Genomic DNA, 27,081 nt, shown 5'->3' on the forward strand with positions numbered 1-27,081 from the left:
TCTGTTGTAGAGAACACTAAATGTTTAATAACCCTGCTAAATTAATGGGTATTTTCAAATTGCCTTGACCACAAAAACAGTGTCGAAATTGAAAGTGAGCTGAAAATATTTACACATCCTTTGTGAGTAATTTAAAGGTCATGTGTGCTTTGTTGAGTTGAGAAGTAAAAGAATCTTCATGCACTATTCAGTTTTAGACTACTAATAAAACAGATTTCTTTTTTATTTTTTTGGAGATGGCAACAGAATTTTCCATTCAGTAGAGCTGAGAATTATAGAGAGGGAATGAAGGATGATTAATAATGTCAACTTTCTCCTCTTTAACCCTCTTTCTACTATTAATATCCTGAAATATTGAGAGCCGATAGCATAATACTTTGTGCCGACACCCTTGTGTGACCCTGATGATTTGTTTCTTTGGAAACTGAAAAATTAGTGACCTGGAATAGGAAAAACAGGGAAATAACTCTGGGAGGTAAGGCAGTATGACTCAAACCTATGAAAGGAATATCTAAAGTATAAGAACATCTGTGGCTATTTGAGGGGGAACTGCCCAACAAGAGACTTTAGTCTTCTATCTATGAACAGTTTACGTTACTTGAGTGAATTCTACTTCAGTTTTACTTAAAATAGTTTAAATCCTTAGTGTTTGGCATTCTCTTATGACTCCATGAGGGAAAAGCACTACTGAGGTAATTTCCCTTCTCTGACATCCACCCTTTCTGACTTTAAGTATTCGGTCTACATCCCTCAACTGATAGATGGTTAGTGATTTTCCATTATGAAATAAAAGGGAGGCTTTATGGAGTAGGGAGTCCTTGAGTTAACATTGAAGAAAGCATGGGATTTCAACAGGTAGAGAGGGCTGCAGTGAAAGGAGGGGGCAGAATCCATTCCAGGCATAGGGTGGCCTTAATGAAAACTCAGAAGGAAGGAAATCAGCATTTATTAAGCACCTACTGTGTGCCAGCCCCCGTGCTAAGCACTTTACAACTGTTATCTCATTTGATTCCCCCAATAACCCTGGGAAGTGGGTGCTATCGTTATACCCATTTTACATTTGAGGAAACTAAAGCAGAGTGACTTTATGATTTGAGCAGCGCCACACAGCTAAGAAGTGTCTAAGGCCTAATGTAAACTCAGGTATCCTGACTCCAAGTCCAGCACCCTATCCATTGTACTATCCAGGTGCCTAAATCTTGATTGGTCATATAAATAGGAAAGTGGGAAAGGGTAAGTACAATAAGAGTGCTTGCCGTTGGAGGGGGTTGGGGGGGGGGTGGCCCAGGGAACGAAATGTGTGTATGTATGAGAAAAATGAGAGTGACACAAAAAATGGAAATTAAGGGGCAATGCAGATAGATTTTTTTTTTTTGCTTTTTGGAGGGCAATTGGGGTTAAGTTACTTGTCCAAGGTAACATGGCTAGTAACTGTTAAGTGTCTACTAGAGGTTGGATTTGAACTCAGGTCTTCCTGACTCCAGCGCCAGTACACTACACCACCTAGCGGCCCTGTTTGCAGATAGATTTTGCTTATACCATGACCTTATCTATGGTTAAATCAGCAAAGGGTACAAGTGAGAGAACTGAGAGGTGAGTGGTAAGGTGGGAATCACTGATGGAGCACTTTGAAAGACAGCACTAAGAAGTTTATTCCGTACTTGACTTAGAATATCATGTGGAACTCCTGGGGTGCTGAAAGCATGAAGTATATCATTCCTTTAACTTCTTAAAAGCCTTAGGCTGGGGTGTGCCAAATGTGATGAACTTAAGAGAAGATAGAAGGGATAGCTTTTGTGATCCCTTTCACAACTTGAGTTACATATTCTCATTTGATTCCTTATTTGGCTCCTCCCGAAAATTTGGTGAGTGTTACAGAGAGTCACAAAATCTGGTTGAGTGGAAAAACTGTGCTTGGTGGTCACATAGGCTTCCTGTCACCATTCCTCTTTACTTATGTGCTTTAGGGGCATCCATCTTTGATTCAGGAGCTCTGACTCTTCCTAGAGAAGAATTATGGCTACTACATTGTAAGGGAAGTCATCCTAAATTAGCTTCATGGTGGGGGAGCCTAATAGCAAAATTTTCTCTAGGGACACTACTTTCCAACAGGCTGCACTCCTGACTCTCCCAACCTTTCTCTACTAATTGCCAAGTATTCACACTCTACAGCAGAGGGAGTAACTCCAATGGGCTGGCCACATTGCTTGAATGCCAAATGCATGCTTCCCTGAAACACTATTTTATGGAGAACTCATGCAAGGAAGGTACTCACATGGTGGTCAGAAGTGATAAAAGGATACTCTCAAGGCTTATCTCTGAAGAACTTTGGAATTGATTGTGTGACATGGGAGATACTGGCAAAGAACTGCCCAGCATAGCATGCCCACATCAAAGAAGGCACTGTACTCTATGAGCAAAGCAGAATTGCAGTAACTAAAAAACAAACAAAAAACCAGGTGATGTGCAAATTTAAAGACATCTCTACCCTGAATGGTCACATGGATTATTTGTGCCCGACTCTTGGCAGAGTATTCTGAGCTCATGTTTGTCTGAGCAGCCACAGTCCAATGCACTGTAACTTGACTCCAGCATCATCATGTCATTTTGGTCCTCTTGGACTCCAGAAACCTCTTCATCCTGGAAGCTCACTTCATCCCTGATCTTCACACATAGGAAATGCAGCCTCTTTCTCTGATTACCTGGTTCCTCCCAGAATCTCCATTTTAGGGAGGATGCCCAGCCTAGCCTTATCTTCATTCTTCTCCAGGATTTTTCCTATAATGCCCCCTACAAGGTACCTTCATCTCTTCCCCTCACCCTTGCCTCTTCATCATCTTCCTTTTAAATGTTGTTTTCCCCCATTAGAATGTAAGCTCCTTGAGATCAGGAACTATCTTTCCCCTTGTATTTGTTCTCCCATTGCTTAGCACAGTGCCTGACACTTGGCTAACACTTAGTAAAAGCTTATTGATTTAACAAAACAGGATAGAGATTTCCATAATCACCATGATGAATTTGTTTCTCTGGGGTCATTTCCTTTAGTGTTCAACAACTTGATAGATGGTACCTGTGCTGATAATTCTTTTCTTCAGTTGTGCCTCATTTAATTATCTAGTATTTAAGAAGGTAGTAAATTAAAAACATTTACCTTTCATTAACAATTAGTGAACACAAACATAATTGATCATATTGCCATTCCCAACAAAAACATTTCATCATCCTAATAGTCCCCATTAGGAGAGTATCAACAGGGAAGTAAATAAATCATTGACTTAATTGTTGGGTGATTTACTGATGTTGATGGACAGTAAAGCTTGAGAGTTATAATCAGCAGGTTTCTGCTGGCAACCCCTAAATTTGGCACAGAAACTGGGTTCTTCTAGAATCCCATCTCCATATTTTCACATAGTAAATTCCCAATTTCACACGTATAAAAGTGCTCCCTTGCCTATTATTGTTAGGTGACCTTGGCTAAATCATTGAATCTGTTTAGGTTCTTGTAACTTTACCCATGGATGGAGTTAGATTCAATGATCTCTGAGGCTCCTTTGAACTCAAATTTGCATTTTATGGTTTAGTGGTTCCATTTACTTGGGCTCTTGAATTATTCTTAAACTCACCACTCAACCTGAATGATTACCCAGGCTGTCAATTTGCTGATTCTTGTCACCAATGACACTTTTCACCATTACCTACATTCAGCTGGAAATCTGATTTTCCAGACTTATGAATCAGTATGCAAGAGGCAGTTTGTAACTTGATTTAGAAATCTAATCTAGTCTAGGTTTTATGGATTTTTGTTCAATTTAATATCAGACACTAAAATAGCAAAGCAGTAAAGACAAATCTATTCAAGGAAATAGAATGTTTTAATCATAAAACTGTCCAGTTTTGAAAATTGGCTCTCCCGTTGTTACAAGATGCTGGATGGTCTAAGAAGATTTGTAGATGAGTTTGAATTCCAAATTGTCATAATGACTAAAAAGCATCACTGCATAAAGAATGAGAGTGTTAAAACAGTAATTTCTTCAGATGTTGTTCTATGATAAATGCAGACCATTTACTCTCTCTGACACAAGAGGAATTGCACTGGTCTTAATAATCCCCAGAAGCACATGTGGAAGATTTTTTTTATCCTTTTTTTGTTAAATGAAGCTGGTGAGAAACAAACAAAATGCTGTAAATCATAAAGAAACAAATATCCTTTCTCCATAGCACTATGGGAACTAAAGGTTCCCATAACCATTGTGTATGAGGCATGCTTCACGATTCCTTTGCATTCAAGCTCTACTAGTCATTCAGTGAAAACAAAAAATCCCCCAGAGCATTCTCATTGTCCTTTCCTCTATGTTCTCTGAAGTCCAGCTGAATTGGTCTACAGGGTTATCTGAATGTATCATGACCTTACCCTTCATCCCCTAGTGACTTTTCCTTTTATACCTCACAATATTCTTTTGCACCATTCTTATGCATTATGTATCTCCTGTTACTGGGATAATTTTTGGTTTTATTCACTCACTGGATTGTAAACTCCCTGAGGACAAGGACTGAATTATCCAACCTGTTTATCTCTACTAGTACCTATCACAGGGTCCTGCCACTGGAACTTAAATGTTTGTTGAATGAATCAAAAAATGAAGGAATAGCTCAGATTTATCCTGGCCAAAGCTAAGTTTTGACTTTTTTTTATTTATACTTTGTTTTTGCCTCTACTTTTCTTAGTGGTTATCTTCTTAGGGATTCGTGACTCTGTATTTGTGTGTGTGTGTACACATGGGTGTCCTGCTGTCCTTTCCTGTTTTTAGTGGCAATTCCTCACATCTATCACAAAAGCTTCCTTCGTCAGGAGATGATGATGGTGGGGTGGTGGTAGCAGTGGTACTTCTTTCCTGTCCTCTCTTTAATCCTTACCTACTGCCTCACTGGGTAACCTAATCTGTTTTTCTTGGTCTCTACTCCCATCTTGGCACCACTGGATCACGTTATTCAGTTTCTTTTCTTAGATTTTTTTTAGTCCTTCAAATATTTCTTTGTAGACATAATAATTCTCCAAGCTTTGAGGCCTACCTGTGTCATGTGAACCTAAACAAATTCGTCCTTCTTCCCAAGTCCATCCTATATATAAACTTAGTCTCTTCGGTTCCCATCCTCTTTCCCTTCCCATTTTTTCAGGAGAGAGTCTTCCTAGATACACCCTGGAGATCTTCTTTCCCATTAGTTCTCCCCATCCTACATTTTTTCATTTTTTGCCTTTTTTTTTTTTTTTGGAGAGGGGAAGGTAAGGCAGTTGGGGTTAAGTGACTTGCCCAAGGCCACACAGCTAGGTGTGTGTGTGTGTGTGTGTGTGTGTGTGTGTGTGTGTGAAGGGTCGGATTGGAACTCAGGTCCTCCGGACTCCAGGGCCAGTGCTCTATTCACTATGCCTCCTAGCTGCCCCCTCATCCTACATTTTTACCAATTCATCTAGCATCTCCTTTGCTACCAAGTTAGAATAAAATAAATAAAAATAATAAAATAAACAGAACCCTAGCCCTGGAGATGTTTACTAATTGCAGTGGTATAATTCAGTGAACATTTACTAAGTGCTTACTATATGCTGGACACTGGGGATATAAAGAAACACACACACACACACACACACTCACACTCACACTACCAGTTCCTGCCTTCAAGGTATTTACGTTTTCTTGAAGGATGCATAGGCAAAAACATGACATGCTTTGGTTTATTCTTTGTATGGCAATCTAAGATTGATAACGAGAAAAACAAAATATAAAAGAATAAGCATGAGAGGTGAAAGTTTTGAATTATAACAAGGGAAAACTGTTTCCTTGATCAACAATGGATCAAACAATGGGGAAAATGATACTTCGCTCTCCTTGCCCATAAGTTGGCCATCTCTCTTCAATTCACTGTCCAGTGAATGTTTGATTGTCTTTTATAATGTCTGCTTGTTTGGGGCAATTAAGCAGTAACATAGAGGCAGCAGGATATAGTGATGGATTTGGAGGTAGAGGACCCAAGTTCAAAACCCAGTTCTGTCATTTGCTACCTGTGTGACATTGAGCAAGCCATAGCTGAGGCTTCTAGAGGTTTGAAGTAAATGACCTTCTACCTTCCCTCCCATTCCCAAATCTATTATCTTAGTTATTTAAGAGCTCTGAAATGTTCATCTATGGCCACTAGAATAGAATTCCTTCAAATCGAGAGCCTGAGAGGGTGAATGAGTCTGCTATTTAGAGCTTCTCCCTTCCCTTTCCACCCACTCTTTGCTCTATACATACTTCAGTATAAGTATTTGGGGTCTTTTTTTGAGGGGGGGCTGAGAGTAAGTAGGGAAAGTTGTAAATAATAATACCACTTCTTCAGCATGTGACGGGTAGAAGTAGAGAACATGATATTAATGAACTCAATCCTCTGTGGTAGATGGAAACAAGAGTGTTTGATTCTTGGTCGTCTTGTATTCCAGACTTGTTTTGATTGTCAAAAGTACCTGTGTTTTGTCTTATTCTTATTTTCATCATATGAGGATCTGAATATGATGTTTTTCTTCTTCAGGGAGTACAAATGAAAATACCTTGCTTCCAGGATATGCTTTTGTAGGCTGTTTGCCTACATGAGGGGGAGAAATGTGTCCAAGAAGGTCATGACTCTTAATTGCACCCCTCACTGGCCTGGGCGCAGTTCCACTTTAAACTTGAGATCTGGGCTCTGGGATCCCCGTCTTCATTTGTTTTGTCTTCCTGTCATACTTGTTAAGTTAACTTGCTGACAGGATATGTAGGCATGCAACCGTAACAAAGTGAATTATTGCTAATGATAGCTTGTGCATGATGCCCTTTCCGATTATAATGTTTGTTTTGGTTCCTGTGCTGTAGTCCTGCTTGCCTATAAGTGAATATCAGCACATAGAAAACTTCAGTTGTCTTCTTCTCTTCCCTGTGCTTATGTGTTTATGTTTAAGGTTATGGTTTTGCTTAGGTATGTGTGTTGTTCTCCACCCTCATCTTACCACTTCCTCTAGTAAATCAGTAAAAACTGTTATTTTTTTGCAAAGGTTTTGTTATTTCAAACATAGAGAATTGGAAGGGACATCAGAGCTTATTGGCTCCAATCCTCTCATTTTCTAGATGAGGAAACTGAGGCCAAAAGGATTAAGTGACTCATGTAAGATCATGTAGTAAGTGTAGTGAGGTAAGTGTAGCAAGGCACTTATCTTACTACACTTACTACGTGATCTTACACAAGTGACTGAACCTAGGTCTTCTAGCTTCAAACCTAGCCCTCATTTTCACTGTATCATGGTGCCTTTACTGTGCCTACAATTTAAAATGAATGTTCTACTTTACCTGTGAGAGCTGTGGCTGTACATCTTAGGGACTTTGCTTTATGCATGCATGAACACGTTTTCAAAAGAAACCAAAGCATATTTTTCTTTAAGTTAATGCTGAGAAGGTACTAAGACCAAAGATTTAGAGTTGAAAATGACCTCACTTTCTGTATAAACTCCCTCATTTTATAGATAAGGAAACCGAGGTCCAGAGATGTTAAGTGTCTTGCCTAGGTCACTCAAGTAATGCCAGTAGAGATGGGATTTGAAGCCAATTCTCCTGACTAGATAAATCCAGCAATCTTCCCATGATACCATGCTATTAAGCCACTTTTCAACAGTTTTGTGATCCTATGGATTGAAATTCTCCCATCCTCTTTCTCTTCTCTTCCCTTCCCATTTTTTTCAGGAGAGGGTTGCTTGGCTATACCTTTCCCATTAGTTCTTCCCATCCTACATTTTTACCAATTCATCTAGCATCTCCTTTGCTACCAAGTTACAATAAAATAATAAAATAAATAAAATAACCCTAATTGACCTCAGATACTTACTAGCTATGTGACCCTGGACAAGTCACTTAATTCTGTGTGCCTCATTTTCTTTTTCTGTAAAATGAACTGGAGGAGGAAATGGCAAATCATTCTAGTATCTTGGCCAAGAAAACCCCAAAAGGGGTCATGAAGAGTTGAACATGGCTGAAGCGAGTGAAAAACAATGTAGATCATAATACATTCATACCCTCCCATACAGGGCAACTCTGTTGACTTGTTCCAACCTATGTAACCTCAGTTCTTGGGTTCTAGGTGGCATAAGGAGAAAGGACTAGAAAGCTAGTGTGGATAAAGTGGACCATAAGCAGAAAGAAAGATGTAGAGAAGGGGACTCAGATTTCTTAAATGTGCAGTTTTTAAGTAGTCAAGACCTTTGGTGGTAAAAAGTTGCCATGTGGATGGCAGATGAGAAACACTGGGCTAGAGACCCCTAAAGATTCTATAATTTGACCTAATCTCTAAAAAAAGAGGGTTTTAAAAAAATCTATAAAATGTCATGAGAGTACAAGCTCTGGAGTTAGGAAGACTTGAATTCAAATCCAGCTTCAGACACTTAGTTGTGTGACCCTGGACAAGTCATCATTAGAGACAGAAAAACCTAGCTTTTTAAAAATCTCATGGTATGGGTAATCAGCATGGAGGAAATACTGGTTCAGTTAACCCTCATTTAGTATAATGTAGAAAAAAGAAATGTCCCCACTGATGATGATATTCTCTTCATCTAACAAACTTACTGAGAAACTCTCAGCATGAGGTGTTAATATGCATTTGTCATTTAAAATGTCCCTCTCCACTAGAGACTCTTCTGCTCTAAGTAGGCAGATAAGAGGGCTGAGATGATGCAGATATGCAGAGGCAATTCTAGCAACTGCCTCTGTCCCTCATCTGTAAACTCAGTGGTTTTAATTTTGGTTCAGACTAATTACCCAGCCTCATTGGTGTTGCCATTGTCATAGGAACCAGAATATAACTACATTGGCATAAATAGATGGAGATAATGTAATGCAAATCAAAGAGTAAGAATACCAGTTTATAACAAAGCAGCATTTTCGCATTTAAATGGTGACTGTCTCAAAAGTTGTAAAGGGCTCTGTGGGCTTAGCAGTTCTCAACCTCTATTCAAAAGAGAAGATAGATACTTCCCCCCTATATTCAATTCAGTAAACAATTATTAAGCCCCTACTATACATGGAACACTTTGGGAAATACAAAGTTCAGATTTCCCTCATGGGGCTTGTCGCATAGTGGGCAGACAGAATTGCATTACAAGACAATGCATGGTAAATACATAAGATTGATGCAAAGCATGTGTAAAGTTCTTTCAAAGCATCTTGTCTACTTGGGTGGAGGGGGAAGTGAATCAGGAAGATTTTGGTAGAGGAGGTGGCTCAAACTTTAAACTGGGCTTCAGGGGATAGGTAAGATTTCACCTGGTAGAAGGGGAGAGGTTTAGGGAATGATACCAAGAAATGTGTGCAGTGTGTACAGTGAATGGTGCCATTTAGCTGGAGGATTGAGTATTGGTGTGGAAGGAAAGTAAATAGGCTGGTAAATGAGAATGGTACCAGATTTTGGAGAACCTTGAATGTAGACTGGATTTTACTTGGTAGGTAAAGGGAACCTTGAAGGATTATGAGCAGAGGAATGAAGTGAACAGATCTGTCCAATTAGGAAGGTTAATCTGACAGCAGTTTGAGGTGGGGGTTAGGGAAAAGAATGAAAATAGGAAAGTCCTGTTTTAGAGGCTATTTTAATAGTTCATGTGGGTGGTAATGAGAACTTGTATTGGGGCTGTAGCAGTGGGAATAGAAAGGAGGAGACAGGATGAGATAGATATTTCAGGGGTAATATTCACAAGACTTGGCAACTGATTGGATGTGGGAGTTAAGGGAGGGGGAAGAGTCAAAAATAAAAACATTTGTTCATAACAAAGGAGAACAAAGCCTCAGTTCTTTGTTCCTCACTAAAGATGTCTCTAAGATATTCAGAAAGGTTTTTTTTTGGAGGGGGGGCTGTGGTGGTGATAGTGGGAGGTGGTCTCTTTTTTTTAAGAGGCAAAGCAACTTGCAGCTAAGTGTTTGAACATTCTTGGGCTCCATTTTGCAACCCCTCCCCGCAAGGTTAAATTCTAAAGGGAACTAAATTGATGCTTTATCAACATCATCAGTGCCCTTGCTCAGACATTATGGATCCAGCTGCCTTAGTGGTTAAAAGATCAGTAAATTATTTAATTATAAAAAGAAAAAAACAGAATTAGAAATTATAAAAGGTTACCATGATTCTTTGTGGGTCACTCCTGTGATCCCTTGGTCACAGGGTCATGGGGGTGGACCCAGGAGAAGAGAAATACAATCTGCCATTTCTAGGCATTTGTGTCTTCTTACGTTCTGGGCTTGTTCTTACTCCACTGTGTTGTCTTATAGCCTCTAAGAGTAGGATTATATAATTCTATGCTTGTGAATATATTACGTACCATATATGCACGTGCATATGTGACCTTTCCCATGCTTCAAATCCTTCATAAAATCTGTCTTTTGACATTTAACGACTTCCTAAGGGTTTAGCTTTGATGCATATGCCTGTTAACAGATTGGATTTTCTTGTGTGACTTTCTTTCTATACTCAACTCTGGGTTTAAAAAATTGCATGGAATATGAAATTGTCCCTGTTTAGGTAAGTTTCAAAGATAATTCTTTACCTTATGGTTGATGATGTTTCACATCTTATAGATGAAGAAACTTATAGATGAGGCTCATCAGCAGTATGTTCCCTCTTTAAGGTCATAGGATGATGGATTTAGAACAGGAAGGGATTGTAGAGGCCATTTTGTTCTACACCTTCATCTTATAGATGAGGAACTGATGCCAAGAGGGAATAAGGAACTTGACCAAGGTTACGCACCTAGTAGGTATCAGAGATAGCATTAAAATTCAGGTTTTCCCTAACTCCCAAGTGCACTATGCTATCCAACAGACCAGCTGCTGTTCAGTCACACGGCTAATTTAAAATGTATGCAGAAGGGACAGCTATGTGGTGCAGTCATTAGCGCACGAGCCCTAGAGTCAAGAAGACCTGAGTTCAAATGTGGTCTCGGACACTTAACACTTACTAGCTTTGTGACCTTGGGCAAGTCACTTAACCCCAATTGCCCCTCCAAAAAGCAAAAAAAATGTATGCAGAAAAGTGATCTATGCAATTTAGAATGTGTTTGAAACTTAGAAAGAAGTTTTGATTCTCTGTTTTGCTAAATCAAAATAATAAAGACTTTTAAAAAATGGAGTTAAAGTGAAACTTTAAAGTGAAATTAAATTGCTTTTTAAGGTCAATTTTTGAATGACTTTAATAATCATTTAAAAATATACTCATCTTTAAAGTGGGATGATCTTTAAGTTTCTTTTTAGCTTTCAAATTCTTATTTTGTGTTTCTCTCATTCTTAAATGAAGATGACTTGGATCTAAAGAAAATCAGCCTTTCTATTCCAGAAAAAAAAAGCTTATTGAGTATTGCATTGAATGTAAAGACAAAGTGGGGATAAGCGAAAGCACATTTGGGGCAGTTGAAAGACAACTTGATTTAGAGATTGAGTTCTTGGGTTTGAGTCCGATATTTGTCATTTACTATTTGTGTGGCCTTGGGCAAGTTATTTGACTTTTCTGGACTTCACTTTCCACAGATCAGATTCCCTCTGAGATCCCTTCCAACTTAAAAAACAAACAAACAAAAAACTATTATTCTAAGGTCGTTTCAAAGAAAGTCCCAGAAGAAAGCAAAAAAGAGGAGAGAGAATCAAAATGATTGCCTCAAGTGTTCAGTATGACCTCTACAGAGCACAGAGGGCTTTTGGCAGTATAAAGAACCTATAACCACAGTGCTTTGCTGAATTATTAGAACTATAAGGACACTTGCAAAAACAGAAATACTTGGAATCTCTTCAGAAGGGTGGCTCTGTTGGTCGGACCACTTCCAGTTTTGGCTTTGGAGGCCCGAAAAACATCTCATTGGGGTTTGTCCTGTGTGCTTTTCCAGTTTCTGGCTGAATACATAGTTGGAGTAGAAGGCTTTGAATAGAAGTCGGCCTTTGCTATGGCATGTCAGTCAGCTGTGTTGCGGGAGCCGCCATCATTTCATGTTGTGTTCCTTGAACAGTGTCTGCCGAGGACATTTTACACAAGATGTCATTAGAAGCCAAAATGACTTCTGTTAGTGTCAAAGCCCTTTGGGAATCCAGAGACTGAAAGAGGCATTTGTTGCAATAGAACTGACTTACACTGAACGGCAGATGTCCCATTAAAAAGCTACCCTTGTGACTTGCTTGAATTTCATTCATCTCTGTTCTCTTTCCATTCACAAATAAACTGTGTTCTTTCCTCCTACTTGCCTCCTCCTTTTCCTCCCCCTACCCCACTCCCACCTCCCCAAGTAGAAAGCCCTGGTGCAAGGGATTCTGATAATAATCCTAAGCAAAGACGAAGTGTAAATAAGAACCTTTTGCAGTATGGACGCTTTCCATTTGGCCAGATGGACATCTGCTCTTGAAGTATAAATACTTGCCAAATCTTAAGGTGCTTCAGTGAAGTGTGGATGTGGACACTGGAAGGTGAAGGTGGAAGGAAAAAATAATTGGGCCTAGATCAAATTTCCTCTTCTGAGATTTTAACTGGCTAGTATGGTGGTTTGGGTTTGTAAATAGAATGGTTAATGTAGTCCTGTTTTGCATTCTCTGTCTTCTTTGACTGAGTATTGACTGTATGAAGTGTAAAATAAGAGATTTCAATTTGGGATGAAGAGTGGTGTAATTCTTAATTCCATATCTTGTGTCTGGTCAGACAAAGGAGCATTTAGTTCTAGTTTTAGTAAAACTAGTCATATAATTTAATTCTGGCATAGGTTGAGAATAGAGAATACTGATAGCAGTGTGTTACTTTGTACTTTAAACAGGAACACGTGATTCTATTATTAGATGTTAACACATTACAGTAATAAGGAAATCAAGGCCATATAAGGCACTAGTGAGCATTCAAACAAGGAAGCCGTCTGGTTAGTGTGAAACAAATGTATTATGAATTGGAAATGAGTATGTGGACTAAATGTCTCTGGGCTAAGAAAAGTGTACATTTTATTTTTGTCTTTCAGGAGAAGCCAAAAATCTTCCTACTTATCCGGGGCCAAACAAGATGAGGGATTGCTACTGTACTGTAAACCTGGACCAGGAAGAGGTTTTCAGGACCAAAATAGTGGAGAAATCACTATGGTAACAAGTCTTCTTGCTTTATATAATACCAATCAGTTATTTTGTTTTCTTTCTTAAAGAAAAAAAAATTCTGACCATGTCAGTCTTTGCCCTGCTTTTTCACTCAGCTGGATGGGGGTGGGAGGGTGGGGGTGGGAAATAGGATGGAGAGAGGGAATTGTAATTGGTTTTTTGCATGAATTCTAAAGCTTGGCCATCATAACAAATACATCCAGGCCCCTCAGTGACTTGTGGCCTCGCTTACGCTTAACAATTTTGTACATATTTATAGTTATTAGCTTTTATTTATGCCATATTAAAAAAAACATTTATTTCCCCCATTTGTCCTTTTGAGTAGGAATTGTTTCATTGTGTTGGTATCTCTTGGTACCTGGAAAATAATAGGAACTTAATAAATGTTTGTTGATTGATTCATGAAGCAGTCATAATATACTGGGCTCTAAATAATGATAATGATAAAGGACATATATAAAGAATCTTAGCCTTGGACTGGACAACTTGACCATGTAAATATTTCTCTATATTTTTCTCCTACATAGGATAAATTTGGCAGCTTATTAATCTATACTGAACATGAACTTTTCAAATTGAAAACAGTTTTGAAGGGGGGAAAAATCTTTGTCCTTTGACAAGAATTCTTTTCCTTTAACTTACTTCAGGGTTTGAAAAGAACACCAAATTTAAGATTGGGCAGTTTAGACCTGGAAGAAGGCTTAGAGGCCTTCTAGTCAAACTCTTTATTTTATAGATAAGGAAAATGAAATCTAGAGAGTTTAGGTGACTTGGCCAAAGTCAAACTGATAATTAGAACCGATGTCCAAACCAGGTTTCTGGAAATCACTTTCTTCCAAATACTCTATCTCAACGCAGTGTTCTGGAATTCTAAGGTCAAGTCCTGATTCTGACTCTGACTAGCTCTTTAATATTAGGTAGATCATTCAGCCTAGAATAAGAAAACTTAGGAACATTTATATATTTTTAAGCACTCTAGACATGAGTTGTTATGATTAGAATTGCTTTTCTAGATAAGCCATCAGAATGACTGAGTGGCTGCATATGGACCTGAAGAAAGTCAGCAGTCTATTTTGGGGGAAAGAAGAATTCAGAAGGAAAGACCAGAAATAAATCAGACTGGAGGTTGAGGAGTTAGCTGTGTAATCTAGAAACCCTGAGCCCTGAGGTGACATGGAAGTAGGAGATGAAGGAGTATTCGGGACTGGAAGCAGATACACACACACACACACACACACACACACACACACACTCACACAGAGTGGAATTAAGAATGACCACTTTTAGAATGGCACGTCAGCCTTTCCATTTACAAGCCCAAACCGTGTATAACCTTCAGCTGCTCAGAATACTGAGAGAACTGTCAGTGAAGAGCCCAGAAGAAGAAATCTGATCTGTCCCCTCCCCTCCCCTTCCCTTTTCCTTTACTGTTAACTCCCAGCCTCCCCATACCAGATTCATTGAAGCACCTGAACATTTGGCAGATGCTTACCCTTCAGGAAGAAATCGCTCCAGTTGGCCCAATGGAAAGTGCCAACAGTACAAGCAAGGCCTTCTTATTTATATTTGGATGTGTTAGCATCTGACAAGGCAGTAGACAGAGAACAGTTCAAAGGGTGGGGCATAGTAAGGTGGAAAGTATTTTATTTTATTTCTAAACTTATTTTTCAATTAATAAGTATTTATTTTCTCTCCCTTTCTCCTTTCCATCCCCCTCACCAATGAGAAAGAAAAGCAAAACAAAAACCTTGTAACAAATATGCCTGGTCAGGCAAAACAAATTCCCATATTTGTCCTATAAAAAATGTGTTTCATTTTGCTTATTTTATTCATTACTTTTCAGAGAGGAGGCAGGTAGCATTTTTCATCAAGGGTCCCCTGGATTCATGGTTGATCATTAGGTTGATTAGTTTTTAAGTCTTTCAAAACTGTTCATTTTAATAATGTTGTTACATTATGCATTTTCCTCCTGGTTCTGCTTCCTTCACTCTGCATCAGTTCATACAAGCCTTGCCAGGTTTCTCTGAAACCGTCGACTCCATTATTTCTTATAGCACAATAGTATTCCATTACATTCATAAACCATAGTTTGGAAGTCATTTTATTTTAAAGACGATTAGATGGGGGTACTGAGATCTGTAATCTTCATTCAACCATTAGTGGTCCTGAGAGATGTTTTCAATGAAGCCATTCAGAAAGGAAAGAAGATCTTCATTATTGATTAGTAGGATCCTAGAATTTAGAGTAGGAAGAAATGTTAGAGGCCACCTAGTTTAAGCCCTTTATTTTACAGAGGAGGAAACTGAGTCATGGAGAGGTGAAGTCATTTGCCAAAGATCACATAAATATTAAATAGAAAAGACAGGACATGAGTCCAAGATCTCTGCCTCTGAATCTTTCCAAAATGCTGTAGGATACCTACTCCTGATTCAAGCTTCAGGTTTAGAAATGTTTGGTGTGTTTTAACCAAAACAGCTATTTTAAATTTGCAATTTAGCAAATGAGTTGTATTCTTGCACATTGAGACTTGTGAGTGGGAAAAATAGCAAGTTTAGATGATTTACTATATATAATTTATAGAAAACTGTTAAAGATCTCCTGCTCCCGAGAGCGAACAGCAGAAGCATGTTTTCCTCTGCTCCATATGTCTCTTTGCTGCTAATAGCTCTTCTTAATATGCTTTAATGCAGCCCTCTCTGTAGACATGAAGATTTATTGATTGCTGTCATGTGTATTGTTTAAAAGTATGTCATAGAATCTTTTTAAAAAGGCATTTACTTGCTGAAACTCACTAACCCTCCCCCCCCTGGAAATAGGGTGCCACTTACATATGAGAACCTTAAAAATAACAGGAAAAAAAAAGCCAAACTCAGCAATCTTGTGTTGATTATAAATGTGATAGTTCTTGAAGGCATGTGCCTGGGGTTCTGGACCAAGCTGCGAGCAGGAAGTTGGCACTTTATCATTCTCTCAGAGGTGGTTTTTCATAGTTTTCCTTCCAGGAAAATATTTTTAAAAACACTATTAATAGGAGACATACCCAGTACTGTAGGTTGGACTTCTTTTATTTTCTTTTAGTACTGAAGAAGGCTCTGAACAAAACCTATTAGTGACTTCGGCACTGCTACTTTTCTTTATTTCATCTCTTTATTTATTTTATGACACTAGCATGTGTGTTCCTAGAGAAGGAGAAATCAAAATCAGAACATGTTCAGACCTCACCTCCTTGGAACTTGGCTATCTGGCAACCTTAGCTTTCTGCAAAAGACTGAGAACCTAGGGAGAAGCAAAAATGTAGTGGGGTGCTAGAGGCTGAACCACCGAGGTAGAAACTGCTCCCCCATTATCCAAACACATCCGAGGCTTCACTTAAGCCTGTATGCACTTCCTTTACACCCAGTACCAAGAAGCTGTGGTTTTGGGTTTTCAAGGACAAAGTGCATTAGATGCGGTAAAGTAGAGGAGGGGTCGGTCTTGGATGTCTCACTGATAACAATAAGGAATGGTAATGGTCTGATGATAATAATAAGGAGGGGACAGGAAAATGATTCATTTTGAATCATGCTAAGAAAAAGGAAGGGAGTAGCTAGGTGGCTCAGTGAATAGAGCACTGGCCCTGGAGTCAGAAGGACCTGAATTCAAATCCGGCTTCAGACGCTTGACACCCTTACTAGCTGTGTGACCTTGGGCAAGTCACTTAACCCCAATTGCCTTGCCTTCCCCCCTCCAAAAAAAAAAAGAAAGTGAAGAAAATAGTCATACCTTTTGTCTCAGAGACTTCACTGCTAGGCATTAACTTCAAGGTCAGTAATAAAAAAAGAAAGTATACACATATGCACATATAAATATATACATGTATATGAATACAAACACATATGACTTTCTTTTATATACACATATACATATATGGCCTTTTATATATGTGTATGTGTATGTGTATGCGTGTGGATACACACATGCATGCATTTATCTCCTTTTTTGTATCATTGACCTTCTTGAGGTTAATGCCTAGTAGTGAGGTCTCTGAGACAAAAGGTATGGATATTTTTTCATTTTCTTAGCATACACATACACACACATACATACACATATCTATCTCTCTTTTTTATCTTTTATACACACACACATGCACTCTCACACACACATGCACTCTCTGTCTCTCACACACACTCTCTCACACACACATGCATTCTCTGTCTCTCTCACACATACACACTCTCACACATACACATGCACTCTCTGTCTCTATCTCTCACACATACACACTCTCACATACACACTCTCTCACACTCATCCACACACATACCCCAATATATTCATAACAGTACTTCTTGCAGTAGGAAAGAAGTGGAGGAGGCAGCATAGTCTTGGAGAGACGACCTCAGAGCCAGAAACATCTGGGTTCAAGTCTTGCTTCTAACACATATGACCCTGGGCAATTCATTTAACATATCAGTGCTCTAGGCAGCTAAGTGTCACAGTGGATAGATGGAAGAACTTGGAGTCAGGAAGACCTGAATTCAGAAACTTATTAGAAACTTTACTGCTCCGTGCCTCAGTTTCCCCATCTTTAGAATGGGGATAATAGCACTTAACTCACAGGGTTGTTGTGAGAATCAAATGAATTAACACATGTAAAGTTCTTTGCAGACTGTAAAGTTCCATGTAAGTTTTGGTTGTTTTTGTTATTGTTGTTGCAGTAGTCTGAGAAGGTGTCTTTTATTGCCTTGAGGCCCAGCTCTCTAATCATTACAGCATGTTGCCATGATCCTATGAACCTTTAAAAATAGTAATCATTTTGGATGGAACTTTTTTCTGAAATGGCATTCTATGCTGGATTTGACTGAAGAGGATATAACCTAGTGGAGGAGGAAAAAATGAAGTAATCCAGATGTGAGACGATGAGCTTCTGTTCTAAGGTGATGGAAGTAGCAGTGAGAGGGAAGAGATGGATAAGAGACATTAGGAAGGAAAAGTCAAGAGGACTAGTGGTCATCAGCCCCTGAATCAATAAAAGTTGACTCACCCACCATTTTTAACCTTGGTTTCCAGAGAAGATGCTACTGATAGTGTTTCTTTTTAGTTAGTTTTTTTGAGTAGTAATAGCTTTCAGTTACAGCATTTAAATGTTTCTGCCCAACCTCTTAAATATCTCCAGCTGCAAATACTACTTGGCTTTGGAGACTGAGGATATCTGAATAGTCTGTGTAAGAAAGTTACTATTGATTTTTTCTTTTTAATAAAAGGATTTGAATCTGTATCTTGTAGCTCTAAAGTATCAAGTTGTTTTTTGTTTTCTTTAAGCTTTGAAACACTTCTTTCAACAGGCCAATACTAGTCAAATCAGATGATACTTGCCAGTCTTCCTTGTGAAGTACAAGGGTGGAGTCCAGAACATCTGGCAACAATCCATTTTTCTTTTGCCTCTGGGGAGGAAAAGTCTTTCACAGAAGCTAGGTTAGCTGTAGCCCAATAGTCTGAGTAAATGTGAAGTCATGAGTTGCGTGTGACAGCAAAGAATATTTTCTCCATTTTCTTAAAGAGGTTTTTCCATACACGCAGTGTTACTTGCAACTACCATAGGTTAAAAGAGAAGACTCTTTGTTGTGGGGGGTGGGGAAGTAGAGGTGGCAAAAATGTAGAGAGAGAATTTTAAAACAACGGAACCTTAACAGATGCTGGTTGAAGGACAAAGGTTTTCTCTTTTGTAACGGTCTGAATAAAATGATTAAGAGCTAGAATTTTTATTTTATGAACATTCCCCACCCCCACCCCATGTCAAAAGTGACTGTTTTTGTCCATTTTCAGGTTTTCCCAGCATACAAATGCCAACTTTGTAGATTGGTCTTTGTATTTCTTCTCAAGATGTTGACTGGCATGAATTTGGGGGTTAAGGAAGGAGTTAGCTCTCTCCTTTTTATTGTACAATGATATAGTACTGGGCCTTCCCTAAGGCAGGTCACACTCTGTTTCTGAGAAAGTATTATTTATTTCCCTGTCAGTGTCTTTTTTAGAAGAGAAATAATCAAGTATCTTTATGACAAGAGGAGTCATTGGGTTAATATACTAAAACAACTTTAAATGATTATTAAAGATGAAATAATTTTCAACATAATTCAGCATCATAAATATGATGAAACATGCTTCTCATCTTCAGACAGAGATGATGTACCGAGAGTACAGATGGAGTCATATTTTTTTGTTGTTTTTAGACATGGCCAAAAGAAGAATTTATTTTGCTTGACTATATATGTTTGTAATGGACTTTGTTTTGCTTGTTTTCTTATTAGGGGTGAGGAGGGAGGGGGAACTAAGAGGGAAAGAATATAGCCCTGGAAGTAAAATAAAATAAAAATTTTTTAAAATGTGATTATTATGTCATCTGTAAGAATGGTGATCCAAGAAATGTGATATTTTAAAAATCACTATTAATAACAAAACCAATACTTCTAACCCTCACTTGTATAGATAAGGAAACTGACAACTAGAAAACTCAAGGCACTTGATCAAACTAGAATTTTAATGGGGGGAGGTCCCCTGACTCCAAATCTAATATTCTTCTCTCTGTACCATTTTGCCTCTCTTCCTATAGATGAATATATACCTGTAAATATGGCTCTGTTGACAGATATATTTTCATCTTTATGGCAGTTATCCTGTTTTTCCTCCTCCTTTCCCTTCTCCTAATACTTCTGGTAGTTGGACTCAGGAAGGTGGTCAGCAGTAGAAGACGAAAAATCTGTGCTCTTGAGTGCATCATCTCTGTCTGAATATGAAAAGCGTGTTTCATCATATTTATGATGTTGAATTGTGTTGAAAATTATTTAATCTTTAATAATCATTTAAAGTTGTTTTAATTGTTCATTAATTTTACTTGTTGATGCCAAAAGATCATAGGTTCTTATATAGAGCTTAATGGAATAAACAGTCATTCCATCATCACCTACTCCTCAAGACAAAGTGGTAACTCTCACCCACAGGTCTACACCTATTTGTCATTTCTTTTGCCTTTCTGGGATTCCCTGGATACCATCTTAACCTGATTTCACTTGGATGAAATGTTTCTTTTCTTTTCCCTTTTTTGGGGTGGTGGTGGTGTGGTGTGGGACTGTGGTTTAGGGTGTAGGATGTCAGCAGTGTGAGGGGACTGACCTGAACCAGCTAGCCTTTGGTTAAATTTTAATACGAGCATTTTTACCTGGAGATCAACAAACACTAAAATCAGGGCTTGATTTATTGTCTAGTCTTGAGAAAGTGATGGAGAAAATAATAATACAAGTTAAATCTAAAAGTGTATCATGATCTATTTTTTTCCTTTGAAGAGCTGGTTGTTAAACATTTACCACCACAGCACTGGACACTCTTACTTTCCCTAGGCCCCATATTCCCCTATCTGTTGCCTCCAAAAGAATGACCCCAGACTATGAATATCGCAATTCTTTAGAGAGAAGAGATCTAATCTGAAACTTTCCTAAATTTGGAATTATAAATTAAAAACAGTATACTGTTGAGTTATGTCTATTTGTAGTCTTGGTAGTAAAGACTTAAAAGTTTTATATCTTCCATTTTAAGTGTGGCTTAAAAGGAGCCTTCAAAAATTTTATTTATTCTCTTTGGCATGACTTGAGCAGAGCACAGATTTGTTGGACTGTAGTAATTCAGAATGCATTCTGAGAAATCTGGCTTGATGAAAACTCACTATATTCTATAGGAAGAGATCTGGAAATAATTTTAAAAGTCTTTTATTGATATCTTGTTCACTTATATTTCTTAATATTTTCCTTCCTGGGGAGTTATCCCTTATTAGAAATAATTTTTTTTTTAAAAAGGAAAAGAAAACCAATCAGCAAAGCTAACTAATACTTCACCCAAGTTTAGCATCATATGGAGGGTTCCACAGTCCTAGGAATGTACTTTTGCAAAGAAGGAGGGAAACATGTTTTTGTATTTCTTCTTTGAGTTTGAATTAGAATATTGTAATTTCAGCCATTGCTATACTCCTTCTGTTTATGCTGTGGCAGTCATTGCATATACTGTCTTCATGATTCTGCTGACTTTGTTTTTCATCAGATCATGCAAGCCTTCCCATGCTTCTCTGAATCCATTATATTCACAATTTCTTATGGTGTAATAATGCTCCAGTACAGTCATCTGCTGCACTTTGTTCAGCCACTCTTCACTTGATAGGAATTTTGTTTTTGTTTTTACCAATTCTTTGCTGCCATAAATATTTTGTTGTATATAGCACTTTTTTTTTCATTTTCATTGACCTCCTGGTGTATATGACCTGCTCTGTTATCTCGGGTCAATCAACCAATAGTGCATTAGTATGCACTAGCCTTTCCACAACCTCTCCAATGCTGACTTTACATCAACTGAGGTATAACTGTTTCTGCTCTAGCCCCTTATTTTAACTGTTTCTCTCTTTGTTTCAAGTGTATTTCTTGTAAAAAAAAAAATAAACCACACCATATTGGTACTCTGCACCCCTCTCCCCTCACAAAAATCCTTTAAAAAATCTTCCAAGTGAAAGCAGAGGAACAGACCTGCAAAGAGATAATTACCATCATTGCTGGACTGGAGCTTGCCTTGAGACCTCCAGTGCTGAGAGAAGAGTCCTTGGTTTTAATCCACCCCCCCACCTGAGAGTTTGATTTTGGTATTTTGTCCATCTACCTTGGGGTACTACTGTGTGTTTGTCTCTCATCCCACTCTGGTCCTCTCTTGAATGTTTCCATGTCTGGTTCAAATGTGTCTGCCTTCTGGCATGTTCTTCCTTTAAGCAGGACACTGGAAAATACTTCCCTGAAAAAAGCACCTAGGAAACAACAATTGAAAAAGACTTTTAGGGGCGGCCAGGTAGCACAGCGAGTAAGAGCACTGGCTACAGTGTTGGGATGACCTGGGGATCAAATCTGGGCTCAGATACTTAGCACCACACCCAGAAATAACTGATCTTGTAACCTTGAGTAAGTTACTTAATTAACCCCGATTGCTTTAAAAAAAAAAAAAGACTTTTAGTGGGGAGTCAAACTGAGACCTGGGGAAAATCTTAGCTTAAAAAGACCAAGGTCTCCCACTGCATCCAGGGCCATCTCCAGTTGTCCAGATCAATATCTTGCCACTGGAATAAAATGGCTCCAGAGGATGGTGACTTTGCATAACCCTCCCTCACTTAAGTCCAATTCACTTGCAAGTCATGACATCACGTTCCTAATGTCATGGTCCTCTTCAAGAATGAAGGAAAAACAACAGTAACAACATTGACTATAACATTATTTAGCAATTTTCTGAGGAAGAGGAGAAAAACCTTAAAGTTATGATTTTCCTTTCTCTTATTAATATTTTGGAGCAGTGCATGAATGAATGAAAAAGCATTAATTAAATGCTTACGATGTGCCCAGCACTAGGGACACAAATACAAAAGCAGTGCCTGCCCTCAAGAGCTTTTAGTCTCATAGAAAAGCCAACACATATTAGGGAATTATGGCCAGAAAGGGCATTTTGGCTAGGAAAGTTACAGATACGATGAGTGTGACCCTATGAGAGTAGATTGACACACTGCATTCAGGAACAATGATTCATGGCTCTAGAGCTAGGAGAATGGGGGGAAAAGATCTGTAGGCACTTGATGACAAGGCTATTGGTACGGTTTAGAGAAGATGACCAGAGAGGAGAGATTGATGTGAAATATGGGAGAGGAAGGCACCAATCAGAGCTATGGATGTCTGGGTAAAAGTTCTCCCAGGGTGTGATCTTTGGCTTAGTGGCAAGGTACTTCAGGTGACCAGACTTTAGCAGTGATGATTGTAGAGTTCATGGCTACAGTGGAATGCTGTCTTTCACATGGCTGTTAAGTTGGCAATTCTTTTGAGGATTGTTTGTTCATATCCATTGACCACTTATCTATTGAGAAATGGCTTTTTATTTTATATTATTGCTTAACTTGTTGAAAAGAAGCAATTGTGTATATGATATGAAACTTTGTGTTTGTTCATGCTGAAGGATAGTAGTTCTTGGTTCAGAAAATGAATTTCATACTGAAAACTGAAAGAAAAAAGACTTATGAGGAAGACCATGGCTGTTTTAAGGAATTAATTATTGCCAGTAGTATCTGTTAGAGGTAAGGATAAATGATGAAGGGGAAAGTTGGTAGCTTGAGAAGAGGGAATATAAGTATTATACTGACTTTTTGAAAATAGATCAAATTGTTGACTCATAAAAATTTTTTAAATTATGAGCAGGTCCATGTAACATTTACTCTCCTAACATTTACTCTTCCCCATAGTTACCTTAGCTAAAGATTTTTTTTTTAATTTAGCCAGACCATAAGCCAGGATTTAATAAGCATTGAAATGTAATAAGCCAATTTAAACAGGAGTGTAATCTTTCGTATAGTTGCTACATTGGCGTTTCTTTTGAGAATTGTTTATTCATGTCTTTTGACCACTTATCTTTTGGGAAATGGCTTTTCCTTTTATATTATTGTTTGACTCTTCATCCATTTGATCTCTTCAGCTACTTTGGGCATTGGATTGTCTCTCTGGAATAATGTACTTTAATTATGTACTGATCAGGAATGTGTGAAAATGAACTTGTTCATGTGTTTCAAAAGTCAGTGGTTGTACTGTCAGGTATCCAGGAGAGGAATCTGAAACCTTAACTTTTCAGCCCTGCTAGAGAACTCCAGAAAACTGCAGGTATTTTCCCAGTGGTGGCTTTCCCTACCACCACTTTCTTTGGGAGTGGAAGCTGATTATTTTGCTTTTATTGGATGCTGTTGTTACCACCCTGAAGCAGGAGACTTGTTACATGCATAGCAGCCAAGAATAGGGGATCAGTGCCAAGAGAATTTGGAATAAGGATTCATCAACAAGGACGCTAAAGAACCCATTGCTCCCAGCCCAAGGATACATAATACTGTATCAATGAATCAGAGAGAGGAGAAAGGAAGCAAGCCATTGTAGACTACAGCCAGAATCCTAGATTTCTGAGGCCCTTTGGCCTGGAAGCCAAAACATTCTTTTCCATCATTTGAATTCATAAGGCTGGGAGGCTTGTTGTAAGTGAGGAAGGGAATAATGTTAGAAACTCTAAAGTGGGAATAAAGGACATTAGTTTTTTGTTTTTGTTTTTCAGAGGGAATATATATTTGAGGCAAAGTAGCAGAGTGGAAAAAACACTGGAAGATGACCCTAGATATTCAATAAAATTAAATGGAACAATTGATAACTTCAGTAAAGTAGCAGGATATAAATAACTCACAAAAATTTTAAGTTGTATGTTACCAATTCTTTCCAGCAGAGAGAAAAAAAGAAATTCCATTCAGAACAAATACAGAATAAAATAAAATATTTGGAGGTTGCCTCTCAAAACATACACAGGAATTATATGAATACCATAATTACATAACATTCTCCTTACAGAACTAAAGTATGACAAATAATAGAAGAGAGAATGAGTATTTATGATTTGACTGTGCTAGTATAATAAAAGGGACCACACCACCTAAATTAATTTTCTGATTTAGCTCCATGTCATTCAAATTACCTGTGGATTACTTTATAGAAGTAGGTAAAATAAAACAAAATTCTTCTGGAAGAACAAAAATGTCAAGAATCTCAAGGAGCTGGTGCTGCTTGACCTTTCAGATTGGACTACCAGGAGCCAGGTGTGATGGAAGCAAAGCCATTCAGTTCTGTACTCCCCAGGGTCATGCATTCTCATCTTTACCCTGGTCATTTTCTGACCAGCCACCTCATTTTGAGTCTCCCCTTGCTCCTACACCCCCAAGCATTTCTCACTTCCTGCCCTAAGATCACATCAATGCCACCATTGTCTTTGGAAAAGGGCATGTCAGTGGACTGCCTTATTTTTCCACTCACATTTTTTTGACTCCCTAGACTAAAACTTCCTTCCTTGACCAACATTCCCCTATATGTGTTGTCCCTCCCATTACAGTGTAAGCTCCTTAAAAGCAGAGGCTGTTTTGATTTGAAATGTATATCCCTGGTGCATGGTACATTATAATGACTTAACAGATGCTTATCATTTATTCACTGAATCATTGATTCAAACATCTCTCATCTTATAAGCTCCAAATGGATACTTGACCTAAATATGAAAGGTCATATCGTAAACAAATTAGAGAAGAAGGAAGGGAGACACCTTTCAGAATAACAAATAGGAGGAGCATTTTTGACCAAACAAGGGCTAGTAGAGATCATCAAAAATAAAATGGATAATTGGAAAATAAGTTTTAACACAGACAAAATCAATGCAGTTAGAATTAGAAAAGAAACAACAGAGAAAAATCTTTGTGGCAAATTTCTCTCCTAGAGATCTGATATCCAAGATACATATAAACATGTTAAGCACAACAGTCATTTTCCAATAGATAAATGCTCAAAGGATATGAATAGGCAATTTTCTAAAGGAGAAAGGCAAGCTATAAACAGCTATGAAAAAATATGAGAGAAATGCAAATGAAACTGACTTTAGGGTTCCATCTCACCCACCAGATTCCTATTTTCCTTTTTTGTCATCTTTTTCAATTGTTGGAGGGGCTTTAGGACAGGCACATTAATTCAGTGTCAGTGGAGCTGTGGATTGAGACAACCATTTTATTGTTTAAAATACCATTTTATTTTTTCCAATTACATGTAAAGATAATTTTTAACATTGTTTTTTTTATAAAATTTTGAGTTCCAGATTTTCCCCCTTCTTTCTCTCTTTCCCCCTCTCTAAGATGGTAAGTAATTTGATATCAGTTATATATGTGCGATCATGTCAAACCTATTTCCATATTAGATATGATCCAATCATTTAAAAAAGTAATTTGGAACTATATTCAAAAAGTTACTAAACTGTGCATACTCTTTGACCCAGTGATACCACTGTTACGCACATACCCCCAAAGAGATCAAAAACAGAGGGAAAGGGGCAGCTAGGTAGCACAGGGAATAGAGCACCAGCCCTTGAGTGAGGAGGACCTGAGTTCAAATTTGGCCTCAGACACTTGACACACTTATTAGCTGTATGACCTTGGGCAAGTCACTTAACCCCAATTGCCTTTCCCCCTCCAAAAAGACACACACACACACACACACACACACACACACACAAAACAGTGGGAAGGGATTCATATGAACAAAAATATGTATAGCAATACTTTTTTATTGAAACAAAGAATAAGACAGTTATATTACTCTGTCATGTTGACTTTTTAATATAAGTAAAATTTTAGAGTTTCATATGCAATCATGATCTTTTCTATTCTTTATGCACTATTGAAATGTCTATGTTTGGTTCTAATAAAAAAGTGGTTTGTTTTTGTTTTGTTTTTAGTAAAAGAAAAAAAAAACACTGAATGGGAAGGCAGAGAGATCTTGGTTTTTGTACCAGATCTGCCAACAAAGAGACCTTTGTTCTAGATCTGTTTTTGTTCTAGATCTGCCACTATATTAGGTTTGGATCCTGGCTGTGCTTGTTGATTAATTAATCATCTAAGTCCAGATCTCTCATTTTACAAATGAGTAACCAGAGCCCCAAGGAACTGACTGGCCAGACCAAAGTCACATTACTAGTCAATGGTGGAGCTGAAACTAGTCCCCAGGAGTTCTGACTACCATTGCAAGGCTTGCTCTAACTTCCTTCCTTCCTTCCTTCCTTCCTTCCTTCCTTCCTTCCTTCCTTCCTTCCTTCCTTCCTTCCTTCCTTCCTTCCTTCCTTTTTTTAAGCAATCGGGGTTAAGTAACCTGCTCCAGGTTACAAGGCCAATTATTTCTGGGTGGGTGCTAAGTATCTGAGCCCAGATTTGATCCCCAGGTCATCCGGACACTGGAGCCGGTGCTCTTACTTGCTGTGCTACCTGGCTGCCTCTTTCTTTTCTTTCTTTCTTTCTTTCTTTCTTTCTTTCTTTCTTTCTTTCTTT

The 27,081-nt window shown here is 38.2% G+C and overlaps 1 protein-coding gene across 2 annotated transcripts in view; it reads left to right on the top strand.

Annotated features, from left to right (window-relative positions):
• The window catches only part of RASA3 (RAS p21 protein activator 3), a 295,543-nt gene that overhangs the window by 86,889 nt on the left and 181,573 nt on the right, over positions 1–27,081 (top strand). For both annotated transcript variants that reach the window (XM_069094058.1, XM_069094059.1), the window contains exon 2: positions 13,019–13,136. In XM_069094058.1, the coding sequence (XP_068950159.1) occupies positions 13,019–13,136 (118 nt within the window). The remainder of the gene's footprint in view (positions 1–13,018; positions 13,137–27,081) is intronic.

This window comes from Petaurus breviceps, unplaced genomic scaffold (genome assembly GCF_028583685.1).
Source record: "Petaurus breviceps papuanus isolate PSGF00001 unplaced genomic scaffold, PetGlider_PUasm1.0 214, whole genome shotgun sequence".
Taxonomy (NCBI): domain Eukaryota; kingdom Metazoa; phylum Chordata; class Mammalia; order Diprotodontia; family Petauridae; genus Petaurus; species Petaurus breviceps.